Raw genomic sequence first — 16,823 nt, forward strand, 5'->3', positions numbered from 1 at the left:
ACTCCGCATCCATTGAGGGCTGAGGATTTCGAGGATACAGAACAAAAAGAGGGTTGCTCTTCAGGTATCCACATTGCGTAAGGAGATGGATGGGCTGAGGTTTTGTTCACTGACATATCTAAGGTCGAGAGGGAGACAATCTAATTGCACGAGAGCGCAGGCTAAAAATAAACACTAGAACCTCGGTTCCTCCACATTCACTCAAGGATCAGTGTTTACATTTTGAGGCTGAGCACCTCTTCTTAGGGAGTCGGACTTCGAGCCCTGAGGGAAGTCAAAAGAGGCACCAACCTTTGGGTCTGGCTGTGCTCGACACCAACAGACTCCCTTGGCGCCAGGATTTGCTCCCTCAGTTTTAGTTCAACTAGCCCCTCAAGAGCAGTCTCATACACCCCAGACAGGAAAGAGGAGAAAGCTCAATTTAGAGAAGCTAATATCGGAAGAATTAGAGGTTTATCTGATTCCTTAAAAGGTCGGGGACAAGGTCACCATCTCCCCACAGCTCCCTTCCCCTGTCCCCAGCCACTACCTCGCACCCCACCTTCCTCCTCAGCATGCCAAACTGTCACCTCACCAGTCAGTCCAGTGACATTTGGCCTTTGATATTAACCCTATAATGTCCACAGTGAATATATTTAACTGAAATAATTCCAGTTTCACAGTTGTCTCCTTTATTTTAATTTGTGGACTCTAAATATTGTAAAATCACAAAATATTTTTATGCAGTTTTGTAGCATGTACTTTCTTGAACTGGGTGCGAAGATTAACATAGATACACTAAACATATTTCAATGTAATGTCAACATTGGTGACCCAATTAAGTTGAATTGAGCAGTAGTACTTTTTAACCACTTTTTGCTTAGTATTGTGCAATACTGCATAATAGTAGAGTGGCCAATAAAGTGACAATATAAATTAACAGCAAAAGTAGCAAAGGCATTGTATATATTTCTGTTTTGTCCTTTCTCCACTGTAACTTAAACTTCTTTTTTTTTAATTTAAATGTGTTTCCAGGCCTACCACTGCTTGTTCAAAGAACAATTGCACGAACAATTGTTTTGCAAGAAAGCATTGGAAAGGGTCGGTTTGGTGAAGTTTGGAGAGGTAAATGGAGAGGAGAAGAAGTGGCCGTAAAGATATTCTCTTCAAGGGAAGAACGCTCTTGGTTTCGAGAAGCAGAAATTTATCAAACAGTAATGCTCCGTCATGAAAATATTCTTGGATTTATAGCAGCAGATAATAAAGGTTGGTTCGCTTTTATTCAAATTTGCAAAAATGCTCCCCCTCCCCCACTTTAAAGACTTGATTTAGAAGGTCTACAATTTGTTTTTAGAGTCTGCCAACTTTTTATTTTTTTTAGTGTCAAGAAGAAGAGTCGATTCTATTATTAATAGAATTAACTCACACAGACAAAGGTGTCGGGTGCAACTAATGAGTGTAGCTTAAAATACCTTTTCCCAACTGAGTTTCTGTTGTTCCTCCAACGTGTTGATCTGTTTCCCTGAGAGACTCTTCATTGGATGCTGTTCTGTATTAAGCCAAGTACCTTTTATTTTTATGTTGGATTTTTTTTAGATCTTTATCTTTGGAGTGTGTAATGTAGCGTTCTTCTTTGCATTCCTCTTTGCATTCCTCTTTTGTTCACACCCAGAAATTACGTTATGTCTAGCTTTTGTTTTCAAGGATAAGCCTCGCCATGCATAATGGCATCCCGAAAGCCTGACACTTCCTTCAAATACATACTCGAGCAGCTGTACGGGTGGAAGGATCCTCTGTCTGTGCGGTGACCTTCATCCTCTGACCCCAGACATCACCCCAGGTCTCGGATTGTTATTTTAGCCGTCCCAGGCCGAGAGAGAGGGCTCTGAGCTCCGGCTTAGGCCCGCAGACTCCTTCTATGCTTCAGAGACCGACCTTTGGCTCCACCTCCAGTGTCCTCAGATTAAAGTAAAAGGTCCTCGGCCACTCTCAGTATGCTGAGGGCGTAGTTGGGACTCCTCCTTAGGGGGCGAGAGGCCGGAGAGATCGGAAGAGGCTAAGAGGGAGCAGGAAAGCGGGATCGGGAGCTGGGGGAGTGCAGGAATACACTCCCCAGCAGCCCCTGCGGTATCGAGCGCAGCAGCGCAGCTGCCAACGGCCATCCAGCGCCAGGAGGCGCCTTCAAAACCTCCCAGGGGCTCCAGCAGCGCGGGAAGCCCTGCTGTTTGCTTGACTGCCCTCCGCAGTGTGTGAGAGACTGGAGAAACCGGAGGAGGCTAAGAGGGAGCGGGAAAGCGGGACCGGGAGCTGGGGGAGTGCAGGACTACACTCCCCAGCAGCCAGGGGCGTAGGAGACACTAAAATTATGGGGGGGACAGGGACAACCTTGTGGACTTCCCAGTGACCCTATACAAATCACCGCCCGTTAAACAAATACAATTGCATACTTTCAAAGTGAAATATTGAGAAAAGCAGGCATGTCACAGTTTGCATGTATGCTTTATTGTTATTTACAGTCATATAGTAATCAGACCAAATGTTAAAAAAACATGTATATGAATCTTGCATCTTCATGCACCAAGCAAACAACGATCGCTGACTTAGGGTGGGGGCGTCGTGTTTGCAAGCGCATTATGGTTTGAAAAATACCTGCTGCTGCATTCCTGGTCTCCAGCAATTTTCAGGCAACAATAAAAATGTGAAGATAATTCGGTAATTAATGTTCTTTATTGAGAGAGATCAGAGGTTTGTCTAGTGGACGTTTTGACTCTTGGTATGGTAGCCACAGTGGGGTAATATGCCTGCGCAAAGAACGTGTACCACGCAGATCACAAAATGCATATCATGTAAATAGGTTAGTGAGTTACTGCTGTTGTTCAGAGCTTCACGTCCCTGATGGCTCAAGCAAGTGTGTCGCTATCTTCACCTTCTTGGTGCAACACCTTTTCCTGCTGTTTTAGGTGTAAGATTCAGGCTATCCAAGCAGCATTTGTTCCTCGCAATAGCACTATGGAGATACCTTTAGAATGTCATCTGCTGGTCTAGTCCCCACCTGGTCCGTATTCAGCACAGTGGACCCATTGGTGTGTCATAAAATTTTGAAGGTTCTGAAATCAGGCTTATCTTCCGACCCCTGCCCAGCGAGGACACTGGCAGCAGTTGCTGAGGTTATCAACACTGAGGTTAATACCATTATCAATCTGTCTCTTCAGAAAAGGGTGGTCCTGCGGGCTTGGAAGGAGGCCAAGATCCTTCCTTTTCTAATAAAAAGGCCGTTGCTGGACCCCCTCTGCCCAGGGAATTACCGACCTATCTCCCTCCTCCTTGCTGTGGCGAAGGTGTGTGAGAAGGTGGTCAATAAGCTGTTGACAGGCTTTGAGGAAAGGGAGTTGCTTCTGCACCCTGCTCAATCAGCGTTCAGGGCATCCCACAGCACAGAAACTGTGCTGGTGGAGGTGGCTGAAGCTATCCGGGAGTGCTTTGATGTAAATGTAAATGTAAATGTACAGGAATTTATATAGAGCAAATCACCAAGCGGTTTCTAAGCGCTTGCTTAGGGAACCCGTCCTGCTATTCCCCTGTGAGATAACCCCGGCAGGGTATCCGCAAGGTGAAAGCCAGGCATCCCGCCGCGAGGGGCCGTTGTGGAGATTAAGCAAGCTATTGCCCAGAGTCGTAGAGTGTGAACCCATGAATCGAGTAGGCACCGGAGCGAGAATTGTCGAGTCCATGGACATTTTAGCACTCAAGACCCCGCCGAGCCAGGAATTGAACCCTGGTCCCAGGCTGACCTCTGCTTCCACACGTTCTTTTCTCTCATGTCTGGCTAAGATCGGTCTGTCAGGCGTCGTGTGGGACTGGTTTAGGTAATTTCTGGATTGGCGTGCCGAGCAGATCTGGATGCCACCATCCTCCTCCTCCCCTCAACCGGTAACAATCGGTGTTCCAGAGGGTTCTTCACTTAGCCCCCTTCTTTTTAACATCTATGTGACCCCGCTGGTCTATTTGGCAGTGGAGTTGGGGGCTAAGGTGATGGCATATGCAGATGATAAAGAAATTTACAAGTTCTATAATCAACTCGTATACCTGGGCACCAGTGTATGTTGCATCAGCAACCGTTTTTCAATAAAGTATTTGAACAAATATATTCGTGTTGAGTCGTTTCTTTATTATTTGTTCATAAGTTATCCAGATATCTTAATGTTACTTCACATATAATATCTTCATGAGTAACTTTCTGCAGTTTATGCACATTTTAATCGCCAAATACATGGCCTTCAATGGCCTCCCAATGCATTTCGGCGCAGCCCCGCGCCTTTGTCAAGGGATCTGTAAATTTTAAATGATAATCATTACCAACAGGTCTATCGCAGTTCACAAAACTATATGCACTAACGTAGTGCCATGCAATTAATTCAACATGTCCTAATACGCAGTTATTAAAAACAAAAAGGTTATAACCTGTTACATACATTGCTATTGGGTCTCATATTTAAATACAATTCGATCGTTAAAGCTCTTAGCGCATATCTAAGCGGTGTCTACCATTCTACACAATGTCTCAACTCAATAGGGAGCGTGTATAAATAACAGATTTAGTTACACAGTACCAGGTTGCGTAATGGCGTTTTGACGCTGTATTCACTTTTACACTGCTAGGCTTTACACATTTAAATAGCCACATCCCTAAACTTCGACAACACGTCTATACAAGTGAATGAGTCGAAAATCTCGCTCTCAAACATGGATACAATGCGCGCTGTTAACACGCTTATCTTGATAGTACAGCAGTATATGCTCCAGTTTGCTGAAGCGTTCACGCTTACCTGATTCAAGCTAACGGCCGTTCCCAACCGCGTGTGAGACTCAGCTTGTTACTGCGATGAATGGCGAGGGTAGTTAAATAAAATAAGGGGAGGAGTAGCATCTCCTCATTTAGCGCTAAGCATGTTGGACTTTGTAGGCTGTAGCCTCACTCTACTACGAGTTGCATAATACCAAAAGACTCTCGCGCAATGAATACAAGTGACATATTACACAATAAACATCAGAGCTCCCATGCGTGAAGTATATGCAGAGTTCAAATAATCATTTTACAGGTAACATTGAAACTCCACCCTTTCATTGAGCCCTAACGGTTTAAGGGTCCGAAGACGATATATCCAATGATTTTCTCTTTTGAGAAGCTGGACTTTGTTATTTATTCCATCATGTTTCTCCACATTTTCTAAGATACAGGCTTTCAAATCACTGAGTTCATGACCTGCTTCCACAAAATGTACAGCGACTGTTGATTTCAATTGTTTTGTACGGATGTTACTCTTATGCTCATTTAAACGAGTCTTCAATTTACGCTCTGTATGACCAACATAATGCAATTTGCATGGACAAGTTAAAACATAAATTACATTCGTAGAGTCACATGTACCATTTACTCGAAGACTGATGTTAATTTTGAATTCTGGGGTAAATAACTGGTTGCCCTTCCTGATATTCGCACAATTGCTACAATTCAGACATGGTAATGTGCCTTTCCAGATCTTATATGGATCAGTTTTTACTTGAGGTCTCAACAGTTGACCAATGTTTTTAGAGCGTGTGTGCGCAAACAAAGGATTTAGTTCAAATGCTCCCTTAAAATCCGGTTCTAGGCGCAGGATGTTCCAATGTTTTTTAATGATGTTTTTGAAGACTGTACTTGCTGTAGAGAATTTACTGACGCATGTCATCCGCTGCTTCTTGGAGTCAGGTTTACTACTCAGCAGAGCCTCCCTTGTTAGGTCCTTAACTTTGTCGGTGGCTTCTTTCAGAATGGTTTGGGGGTAGCCTCTTTTCTCAAAACGTGTACACATTTCTGTGATTTGAATATCTGCCTTCTGTTGGTCCGAGACAACTCTTTTCACCCTCATAAGTTGTGAAAGGGGTAAATGTTTTTTGAGTGATGGGGGATGAAAGCTGCCAAAGCTTAATAAATTGTTACGGTCTGTATTTTTCCTATAGAGGGTCGTTTCAAAACTAGATTCTCCTCGGGTTATGTTTACATCTAGAAAATTGATGGTTTTATCCTGAATAACCCAGGTGAACTTAATGCGTTCGTCTATCAGATTGAGTTTGAAGATTTCTGATATCAAAATTTCATTAGCACCTTCCCAGACGATAAAAATATCGTCGATGAAACGAACATATAGTTTGATATGTTCTTTCCAGATGTTTTGACTCAAAATATTTGTCTCCTCAAAAATCCTCATGAAAATATTGGCATACGTTGGCGCTGCCGAATTTCCCATAGCTGTACCACTCTTCTGGATATACCTGTAAAATGATTATTTGAATTCTGCATATACTTCACGCATGGGAGCTCTGATGTTTATTGTGTAATATGTCACTTGTATTCATTGCGCGAGAGTATTTTGGTATTATCCAACTCGTAGTAGAGTGAGGCTACAGCCTACAAAGTCCAACATGCTTAGCGCTAAATGAGGAGATGCTACTCCTCCCCTTATTTTATTTAACTACCCTCGCCATTCATCGCAGTAACAAGCTGAGTCTCACACGCGGTTGGGAACGGCCGTTAGCTTGAATCAGGTAAGCGTGAACGCTTCAGCAAACTGGAGCATATACTGCTGTACTATCAAGATAAGCGTGTTAACAGCGCGCATTGTATCCATGTTTGAGAGCGAGGTTTTCGACTCATTCACTTGTATAGACGTGTTGTCGAAGTTTAGGGATGTGGCTATTTAAATGTGTAAAGCCTAGCAGTGTAAAAGTGAATACAGCGTCAAAACGCCATTACGCAACCTGGTACTGTGTAACTAAATCTGTTATTTATACACGCTCCCTATTGAGTTGAGACATTGTGTAGAATGGTAGACACCGCTTAGATATGCGCTAAGAGCTTTAACGATCGAATTGTATTTAAATATGAGACCCAATAGCAATGTATGTAACAGGTTATAACCTTTTTGTTTTTAATAACTGCGTAATAGGATATGTTGAATTAATTGCATGGCACTACGTTAGTGCATATAGTTTTGTGAACTGCGATAGACCTGTTGGTAATGATTATCATTTAAAATTTACAGATCCCTTGACAAAGGCGCGGGGCTGCGCCGAAATGCATTGGGAGGCCATTGAAGGCCATGTATTTGGCGATTAAAATGTGCATAAACTGCAGAAAGTTACTCATGAAGATATTATATGTGAAGTAACATTAAGATATCTGGATAACTTATGAACAAATAATAAAGAAACGACTCAACACGAATATATTTGTTCAAATACTTTATTGAAAAACGGTTGCTGATGCAACATACACTGGTGCCCAGGTATACGAGTTGATTATAGAACTTGTAAATTTCTTTAAGTACTCATCACACCCTAGAGTGGAGGGTGAACCCGGAGCACAGTAAACGTGTGGACATTTTTGAATAACTTTAGCTGTGCTCGAATCATTCGATTTTTGTGATATGCAGATGATACCCAGCTGCTTTTTACCTGGGGAAAAAGAGGCGGACACTGTATTACCGGTTCAACACTGTCTGTCCTCGATTTTTAAATGGCTGGCTGAGGCGCAGCTTAAATGTAATGTAGAAAAAAACATAAGTTCTGCTCTATGGCAAATTTCCCCTTAATTATAGAGAGCAGCTCTGGCCTCCAGAGTTTCCTTCACCCACCTCATCAGGGAATGCAGCAAAAAACTTGGGGGTTTGGTTTAATGTACGTCTTTCCTTCTCGACACACATCAACAAGCTGACTGGATGTTGTTTTTGGCCTGCTTAAAACCCTCAGAAGATTTTTCCCACTCCTCCCTCTAGCAGCGAGGAAAGCTGTTGCCTGTGCTCTGATCCTGTCTAGTTTGGACTATGTGAATGCCCTCTATGCTGGTGTTCCTGGGTACCTGCTGAAAAAACTGCAGGTGGTTCAAAATACAGCAGTCAGACTTTGGTTGGGCATTCCGGCTAGAAACAGTATCCGACAACAGCTATGCTCTTTTCACTAGCTCCCCATATTGGAGCGAGTCAACTTTAAATCCTTGATTTTGGACCACCGTGCCCTGCATGATTGTGGTCCTCTCTATTTACAGAGCCGCTTTTCATTTATGTTCCTGCAAGTCCTTTGTGGTCCTCGTCCCTTTGCTATGCTCTGACCCCTCTCTTTAAGCTTCATAGAATAGGGGCAGTTCTTTTACGGTGAAGGCGGCGGCTGCCTGGAACGCCCTTCCTCTTGCTTTACGCACTATCCAGGACCCTGCTGTGTTCAGGAGGAAACTGAAAAAACATCTATTCTCCTGCTAGTACTCCATCTCCTCCCCCGCCAGACTCTGCGCCGGGATACTCATGAGTAGCTGTGCGCGCTACAAATGTATGTAACATAACATAATAGAGATTCTTTTGGTATTTGCAGTTTATAAGTTAAAATCCTAACATTGAACAGTGAGCTCTTAACCGTCATCAAAGAACTGCATGAAAACTTCAAGATTAGAACGTTTTGATTTTTCCCGAGTCTTTCCTCATCCTAATGTTGGAAAATTGATTAATTAGGATAGAAATCAATTCTGGTTAATAAAGAGAACCCCCCAACCATGGTGTTATGTTTTAAATTCTGAGTTTGTGCTTCTTTAGTGTTGCAAAGTCATTTTGTGCCCTGTACACTCCCCAAAGTTTTGCTGACTGGTACTGGTGGTACCTGACTGACTGACCCTGGCCTCTGCCTGAACAGGCACAGGGCCAGTGCTATTCTGAAAGAGACACTTAAAGATACTGTGAAAACACCTACATACACTAGGGTGCACTATGGGTTAGGGTACCCCTATGACCTCTCCTATATGGCCTTAGTACATAATAGGGCAGGGGGATTAGAACTACCTTTAAGTCCCTAGAATATAATAGGGCATGGCAGTTTAGAGGCCAGCTGCCCTTTCTGCGTTTGCATGTGTGCACTGCTGAAGCTAGAGGTCAGTTTAAAAGTAGCCCTGTGTTGTAGGACTGCTTTTAAAATGCAAATTGTGTCCAAACTCGACTTTTGGGTTTGGCGTACTTACAAATTGATCAACTACAATGCTGGAACAAAATTCAGTTAAGTGGAAAAATGTTTTCCACTTAACTATGGCTGTATCATATTTGCCACATAATACATCATCTGCTGCATAATCTAACGATTTTCCCCCAAAACAATTTTGTAACTCAAACGGATCAAAAACTACTAAAGGAAATGTGACTTATGTTGCTGTGAAGTGTAGGGCCCTTTGCAAAGGTTGACTGGTCACCTTTCCCACTGCTGCATTTGTATGTTACACAGGTACTAATGATGCAAAAGATTTGCAGAGGCTGTTAGTATGTATAAATATGTCAAAATAATACAGTATCATAAAATGCACCACATTACGCTGCAGCCTTTTTATTGTTGCATAATTTAGTCAACACTGCGACATATTTTTGGCCTCCATTACTGCATAACTCCAGTGGCGCGAAAGCAGGCTGCACATGTTAAAAGTGTTTGTGAATGAAGCAGAGGCCATGAAGTTTGCAAAATTAGGGGCTGATTACGATGGCAGGCGGACTTCAGTCCGTCCGCCATCATATTGGGAAATGGAACCGCTGGCCTTCAAGGTGGCGGCCCCACGATAGTAATTACAATTCGACCGCCACCATGGCGTTTGCAGTGCCTATCTTTTACATTCCAGCAGGTGCCGCTGGCTGCATCATCCGCTGCAATGTAAAAACTGACATGCTACATATATCACTGCACCACGTGGCAGGCAAAATGCGGTGCCTGCCACATGGTTCAGTGATATGTAGGGGGGCATCTTAGATGCCCCTGGGTCCCATGCCTGGGGGCTGGGGGGAAAAGGGGCCTGCTATGATCCCCCAACATCCCTTTCCGCCAACTTTTCCATGGCGGGTGAACCGCCATGGATAGGCTTGTGGGTAAGAGGTATTGTAATCCCTAGTGCGGTGCCTGGTAGGCCCCACTAGCATTGAGGAACCACGAGCCCCTCCGTCGCACTGGAGGGCCCAAGGAGCCAGTCGGGTGCGTGGCAGTTGGTCTTTCCGACCGCCAGGGAACCACCCACCATTGTAAAATGGCTGGTGGTGATGCAGTCACCGATGGCGGTGGGGCCACCACTGACGGGGTGACATGGCGGTCCCACCTCCATTATAATCACCCCCTAAGTTTGGTGTGCATGCACATCCTTCATTGCCGTTTCCTGGTGAGTTGCACTACTACTGCTGAAAAAGGCCAATGGAGGTACCAATGGGTGCGGTGGACTGGCCTCAAGGATCTTGTGACCTCAGTGTCACTGTCGATCTAGGGTGTGCTTCTTCGTATGCCTGCTCACAAGACTGGAGGTGAACTGCAGTATGGCATGTGGTGGACAGGCCTTCAAGGTTAACTCACACTTGCCGTTAGGGTCCACCTGCGGGTGCTAAGACACCAGGGCTTCTAAGGTCTATTGGGCCTTCTAAGGTGTAGTATCAGAATCAGTTCTGTCAGAAGTGCGGTCTGGTGGACTGGTCATGAAGGCTGAAAATGGTGCGCCAGTTCCAAATTCAGCAGCTCTGGCCAGAGTGCCACATCCTCTCCCACACTCAACACCATATTGCCCCACTGAGAGAAATTTGCACTGCCTTCAGCTACAACTCAATTGTGCTGCAACTAAATCCAAATTATGCACTAGACAACAGTAAAATGCTGCCTGAAAAAAGTGAATCACCCTGGGAAAAGTAAACACTCATAAGGAATGCAAGAAGAAGCAAAGCATGTGAAATATATTCAGGAACAACATGGTTACCTTAACAGTTTTAAACTCATTATTCAGAAATCAGTAAGTGATTTTGCCTGAAAAATTCAGGACATGACTACAGGAGCAGGAAGGGACTCGTTTCAATGTCCATTGCTTAAATCCTTTAAAAATGTAAGCAAGTTTGGTTTAAAAAGGACCACATCCTCGGACACATAGCCGCAGTACACATTTTATAAGCTAAAATAATTAAAATAGTTGAAAACGATCATATTAAATATTTCCACTCCACCCCTCAACCAGGTATTGCAGTCCCTTTAGGATTGGTGCACTTACTAACCCTGGAAAAAAAATGATGTTAAAAGAAAGAAGAAAAAAAAAGAAAGTAGCGCTTTCACTGGCAAACTCTGTAAAGTGGCGCTAATCTGTGTGGTTGTAAATAACAATCTGGCCTGTCTACTGACCACTCTGTGACGCTTTCTTTAGATATTTAATTATTTTTTTCTCTCTGTCCGAGGTTTTTCTTTGGAATTATACAACAGTCAGCAAATGAAGAAATTTCCAGCCAAAGTGTTCTGCTCGTTTTTGGATCCATTTCACAGGGAAACAAATAAAGAAAAGGCGAAGCAAGAGAGAGTACTTAAGAGCTGTCTCTAGGAGTGAGACAGAGACAGAAAGAGATGGAGGAATAAAGAGAGGAAGGGGGACAGAGGGAAGCAGCCACTGTCCTTGCCTTCCCTGGGCATGACGGAAAAGAGACAGATTTTTTTTTCCTTCTCTGCCCTTCCCAGACAGCCGAGCCTTCATGCAGCATAACAAAGGGCAGAGGGCGGGTGGCCTCTTTGAAGACGTTGACTCCAGGCAGGTCAAGTGCAGGGCCATTAGGTAGCACTTACACGTGCTAATGGCCCTGTGAATAACAGAAGGCAGAGGGGAAAGGCTTTTGTCGCCTCGTTTCCCCACCCTTGTCCCCCGTGTCCCCCCCACTCCAAAATCTGGGGGGTATATATCCCCCGCGTCCCCCACGCTTCCTACGCCCATGCCAGCAGCCCCTGTGGTATCGAGCGCAGCCGCCAACATTCATCCAGCACCAGAAGGCACCTTCAAAACCTCCCGGGGGCTCCTGCAGCGCAAGACGCTCGCAGGCGTGACCGGGTGAAGCCCGGATAAGGCTGGGTCCACTCCTTGCCCTATATATTGACTTAACCTCCAACGTTCACTTTCTCCTGGAACTTCTGGAACTGTTTTACGTGAATCATTAGGACTCTAGGGAATCTTACCAAGCAGCACATAAAACTCTCAACTTTCCTCTATTCTACCTTGACTTGAGCATCATTGGACCATGGCTAAAGTAAGGCGGGTGGATGAGAGTACGCTAAGGTCTATGCAGACCTCAACCCTTGACAGTTTTTTTAACGCGAGCTGCAAAGGTTGTAGACAAAGAAATACTTGTAGTTCAACACCGTCGATCAAAAGAGGGGGTCTCTGATATATGTTTGAACCAGGATGTAACAACTGATGGGCAAAAAAGGCTACTGCACCAGAGAGTCATATCTTAGAACGGACAAATGACTTAGCCCAGAGCTGCCCTCCCATCGTTCTCAAGCAGTTACAGTACCCTGCCCCCAGCTAAAACAAGCATTTACAATGCAACGGTTTCGCCTTTGACACATTTTGTATTTATGTGTTGGTTTTGAGAGCAGATAAATAAATGGCATTGTCATTTACAATGCCAATAGCTTAATCTCACAAATGTGAGACCTATTGCATTTGCACACACAGACAGAGCACCACACACAGACAGAGCACCACACACAGACAAAGCAACACACACACACAGAAAGAGCAACACACACACGCAGACAGAGCAACACACCCACACAGACAGAGCAACACACACACACAGACAGAGCAACACACACACACAGAAAGAGCAACACACACACGCAGACAGAGCAACACACCCACACAGACAGAGCAACACACCCACACAGACAGAGCAACACACACACAGCCGTCCGTAGGAGGGCATGTTTTGAGCCCCCGATCATCGCCCCTGTGCGCCCTCTGCAGACCTGCTACCTCGCTATGGTAGAGCCTCCCTGGGGTTAGAATGATTATACCAGAGAGAGAGAGTTGAGTGCTCTGGTGGTTCACCGCTAGAGATCTGAGTAGTAATTGGTCTCTAGGATGAGTAAAGATGCCCTCCAGCCTCCACTTGAACGCAGGGGTGTATAGTTTACGGGGTGACATGAAATACTTTACCGCAGGTAAGTGTTGTATGTTCTTCCTTGGCCAAAGTAGGGATGACGGCTACTGGGTTTTTAGCCAGACCCTTCAATACTTCGCCACTGCGCCTTTCTTGGTGGACCACCTCGCACCAGCACTGCTCTATGAGAAGTTGTGTTAAGACTGGTTGCGGTCTACAAAAGCAGGTCTCTTAACCTTCCACTTTCTCAAGGCTCTTACCTTGGGGTCTTTCTCATAGTAGTACTGCTGGGTGCGGATCCACCTCCCTACCCCAATATACCCTGTGCCCGACCTATCACCTCACAGCTGCACCAGTGAACCCCAATATACCCTGTGCCCGACCTATCACCTCACAGCTGCACCGATGAACCCCAATATACCCCGCGCCCTCATGTGCTGCACCAGGGCTCAACCTATCACCACCTCACAGCTGCACCAGTGAAACCCAATATACCCCGCGCCCTCACATGCAGCACCAGGGCTCGACCTATCACCTCACAGCTGCACCAGTGAACCCAAACCATAGCAACAACTGCACTAGCGAAACCGCACCAGTGCACACACCGCACTCCTGGACGATGAATAAGTGAACACCTCTGGCTCCCTCTGCACTAGTGCACCATTCATCCACTTTTAAAACAACTGAATGCCTGGTTCCCTCACAGCTATGCACGTCAACCTCGGCTTCCCTGTAGCTGCACGACTGAAGGCCGATCTCTCGTTGTACCAGTGATTCATCACAAACTCACGGATGCACTGGTGATCAGCCAGCCCCAGCCCAGATCCACAGCTGTGCGGGCCCCTCCATCCCCCTCCCCACAACAGCTGCACTAGTGAACACCGCGTCTGCCCCCGTTGCACCAGTGTCCACCCACCCTAATCACCACCGAGCCTCTTACAGCGGAAGCAGTGAACATCCAATGCTCTCACAGCTGCACCACTGAACCAACACCCCCCCTACAACCAGTGACTTGCACAGCTGCATTATTGCTCATCCGCCGCGCACAGCTGCACCACCGACCCTGCCGTGTCCGTGTGAACTTGCGCATACGCTACGGGCCCCCGTCCACTCCCCTCGACAGCTGCACCGGAGACCCACTGCTGCTCCCCGGATGACCCTCATCCGACACGGTCACATTAGCACTGCACAATTATTCACAATGACCCAAGCTCCCATTGCACTGCAGCCATGAAGTGCCCCACAGTGCCCGTGCACCTAGACTGTTACCCCAGGGTCTCTGTGAGTCGATGACCGCACTCTGCAGCACTGGTGCCCGTCCCGGCCTCTCCCACACCCGCACCCGGTGAGTCCTTGCACCAGCGCCCATGCTCTCTGCACCAGCAGCGTTCCAGAGGGTGCGACCCTGCGCCTCTGCCAATGACAGCAGCCGTGCCCAGCCTGCCGCCGCCACAAGTGACCCGAACTTGCATCTGCCAGCTGCATCAGACCCCACTACACATCTATCCAGCACTACAACACACGTGCAGCGGTGTCACCATTAAAGTGTTACAAAGCACCAAAGACAACCGCACCAGCCATCGCACCCTGAAGGAGCCCCAGTCAGCACCCCCCAGCTATGCACCAGTGTTCTTCCACTGCACGACACCCCATCTGTGCACTAGTGCACCAGCCATCGCACCCTGCAGGAGCCCCAGCACCCCCAACAGCTGCACCAGTGTTCTTCATATGCACCACACCCTGTCCGTGCACTAGTGCACCAGCCATCGCACCCTGCAGGGGCCCCAGGCAGCACCCCCACCAGCTGCACCAGTGTTCTTTATATGCACGACACCCCATCTGTGCACTAGTGCACCAGCTATCGCACCCTGCAGGAGCCCCAGCACCCCCAACAGCTGCACCAGTGTTCTTTAACTGCACGACACCCCATCTGTGCACTACTGTTCACGCGGAGTGAACCAGCTCTCCACAGCTGCACCAGTATTAATAAGCAACAGGCGCCAGTAACCCCATGGCTGCACCTCTGCCCTCGAGCCGACAATGGCTGCCTCTCCCGAGCTGCACGAGCTCACACACTGCTGCTCTGGTGCAACCAGCGTTGCACCAGTGACCCCAAAGCACTACATCAATACATCTTCAAATCTTTCTTATCCACTATTCTCATCAGCAACCCCACTGCCTGCACCAGTCTCCTGCAAGGGCTGCACAGGCGATTCCCTAAAATGCACCTGCCTCTCCCGAGATGCACAAACATTGCTGCTCTAGTGCACCTCGGGTTGCATGAGCGCACCAATGCACTCGCCAGTTCACCAGTGTCCCCAAAGAACTACACCGAGCTGCAGCACCTCACACTTTACTCCTCCAGTGCAGCCCCGTGGTTGCAAGGTCCAAGAACAGCACCAATCCTTCCTAAAAATGCACCAGCAAATGCAGAGCTGGGCACGCGCGGTCACCCGCAGGTGCTTTAGTGCACCCCGGGTTGCACCAGTGCACCATAACTGCAATAAGTGTTTCCTCAAGTGCACGAGCGCACCCGCAGCTGCATCAATGCACTCGGTGCTACGTCAGTTCACCATTGCTGCACCAGCTTGCAGCACCAATGTCCCCCAAGAACTACACCGATCTTCCCAAGACGTGTCACTGCACGTCGACCTGCGGCATCTCACACTTACCTGCACCAGTGGTTGCAAAGCCCAGCAAAAACTGCACCAAAGCTTCCCCAAAATGCACCAACATCTGGGCTGCACAAGCTCGCCCTGAGCTGCAGCAGTGCACGACAGCTGAACTAGTATCTCCACCAGTGTTTCCATGAATGCGTCGGTGTCGATCTGCGCAAGACCAGTGCACCCCGGGGTGCACTAGTGCACCATTGCAGCTCCAGTGCTTCAATGCACCAGCTCACCGACAGGGGTGGGAACGGACAGCGGGAGGGGGTGGGGGCGCGGGGGCGCGGGAACGGGCACACATGGACAGCGGGAGGGGGGGCGGGAACGGGCACACATGGACAGCGGGAGGGGGGGCGGGAACGGGCACACATGGACAGCGGGAGGGGGGCGGGAACGGGCACACATGGACAGCGGGAGAGGGGGCGGGAACGGGCACACATGGACAGCGGGAGGGGAGGCGGGAATGGGCAAACATGGACAGCGGGAGGGGGGTCGGTAACGGGCACACGGACAGTGGGAGGGGGGGTGGGGGAAGACAAGACAGCAAGCACTCACCAAGGACGACTTCTTCCGGCGGAATGATCAAAAAAAAACCTCCCCAAAAAAAATAAAACACGCCCAGAGCCGCATGACGTAGAGAAAAGCCTAAAAATCGCCGGAATGCCCACGAATCTGCTTGCAGAATGACGAGCAGATCTCTCTTCCAATGGCTAGCCTCCATTTATGGAGCTAGCCAATGGAAGAGAGAGGCGGTGACCAAGCCACATTACTGTTCTCATTAGATTTTGCCTGCCCGAAACGCTGCTTGCGCAGCTTTCGACATGTGAAACCTAAAAACTGAGAGGAAAATAAAAAGGGGGTGTGATGGGGAAAAGAGCAAAGAGGAGAGAAAGAAAAGAAAAGTGCCATGGGGGAAAGGACGGAAAAGAGTAGAGGGGAATTGAAAAGGTGGATGCGAGTTGAATATGATAAAATTGAGAAGGGTTAAAAATGAGAACGGTTGAAAAGAAGAAACGCTTGGTGGAGGCGTGAGCGGTCAGAAATGGTGTGAGGAATAATAGGAATTAAAAAACGAAGACTGGAAAACTGAAGCTAGCGCAATTGAACGAAGCAACAGAAAAAGAGTGAGGAAAGTAGGAGGAGAAAGGAAGTTAGCTAACGGCAGGAGAGAGACAGGGGGGAGGAAAACAGAGGGAGACCATGTGAGCTGAGAAAACAGTGAGAAGGA

At 47.2% G+C, this 16,823-nt stretch overlaps 1 protein-coding gene across 5 annotated transcripts in view; it reads left to right on the forward strand.

Moving 5' to 3' along the window:
- The window catches only part of TGFBR1 (transforming growth factor beta receptor 1), a 1,073,092-nt gene that overhangs the window by 431,811 nt on the left and 624,458 nt on the right, over window positions 1–16,823 (forward strand). For all 5 annotated transcript variants that reach the window (XR_013610571.1, XR_013610572.1, XM_078687672.1 and 2 more), the window contains one exon: window positions 1,015–1,245. Coding sequence is in view for 3 of the 5 variants with exons in the window: in XM_078687672.1 (XP_078543798.1) it covers window positions 1,015–1,245 (231 nt within the window). In the remaining 2 variants the exon portion in view is untranslated. The remainder of the gene's footprint in view (window positions 1–1,014; window positions 1,246–16,823) is intronic.

Source organism: Lissotriton helveticus, chromosome 4_1 (assembly GCF_964261635.1).
Source record: "Lissotriton helveticus chromosome 4_1, aLisHel1.1, whole genome shotgun sequence".
In the NCBI taxonomy this organism is placed as follows: Eukaryota; Metazoa; Chordata; class Amphibia; order Caudata; family Salamandridae; genus Lissotriton; species Lissotriton helveticus.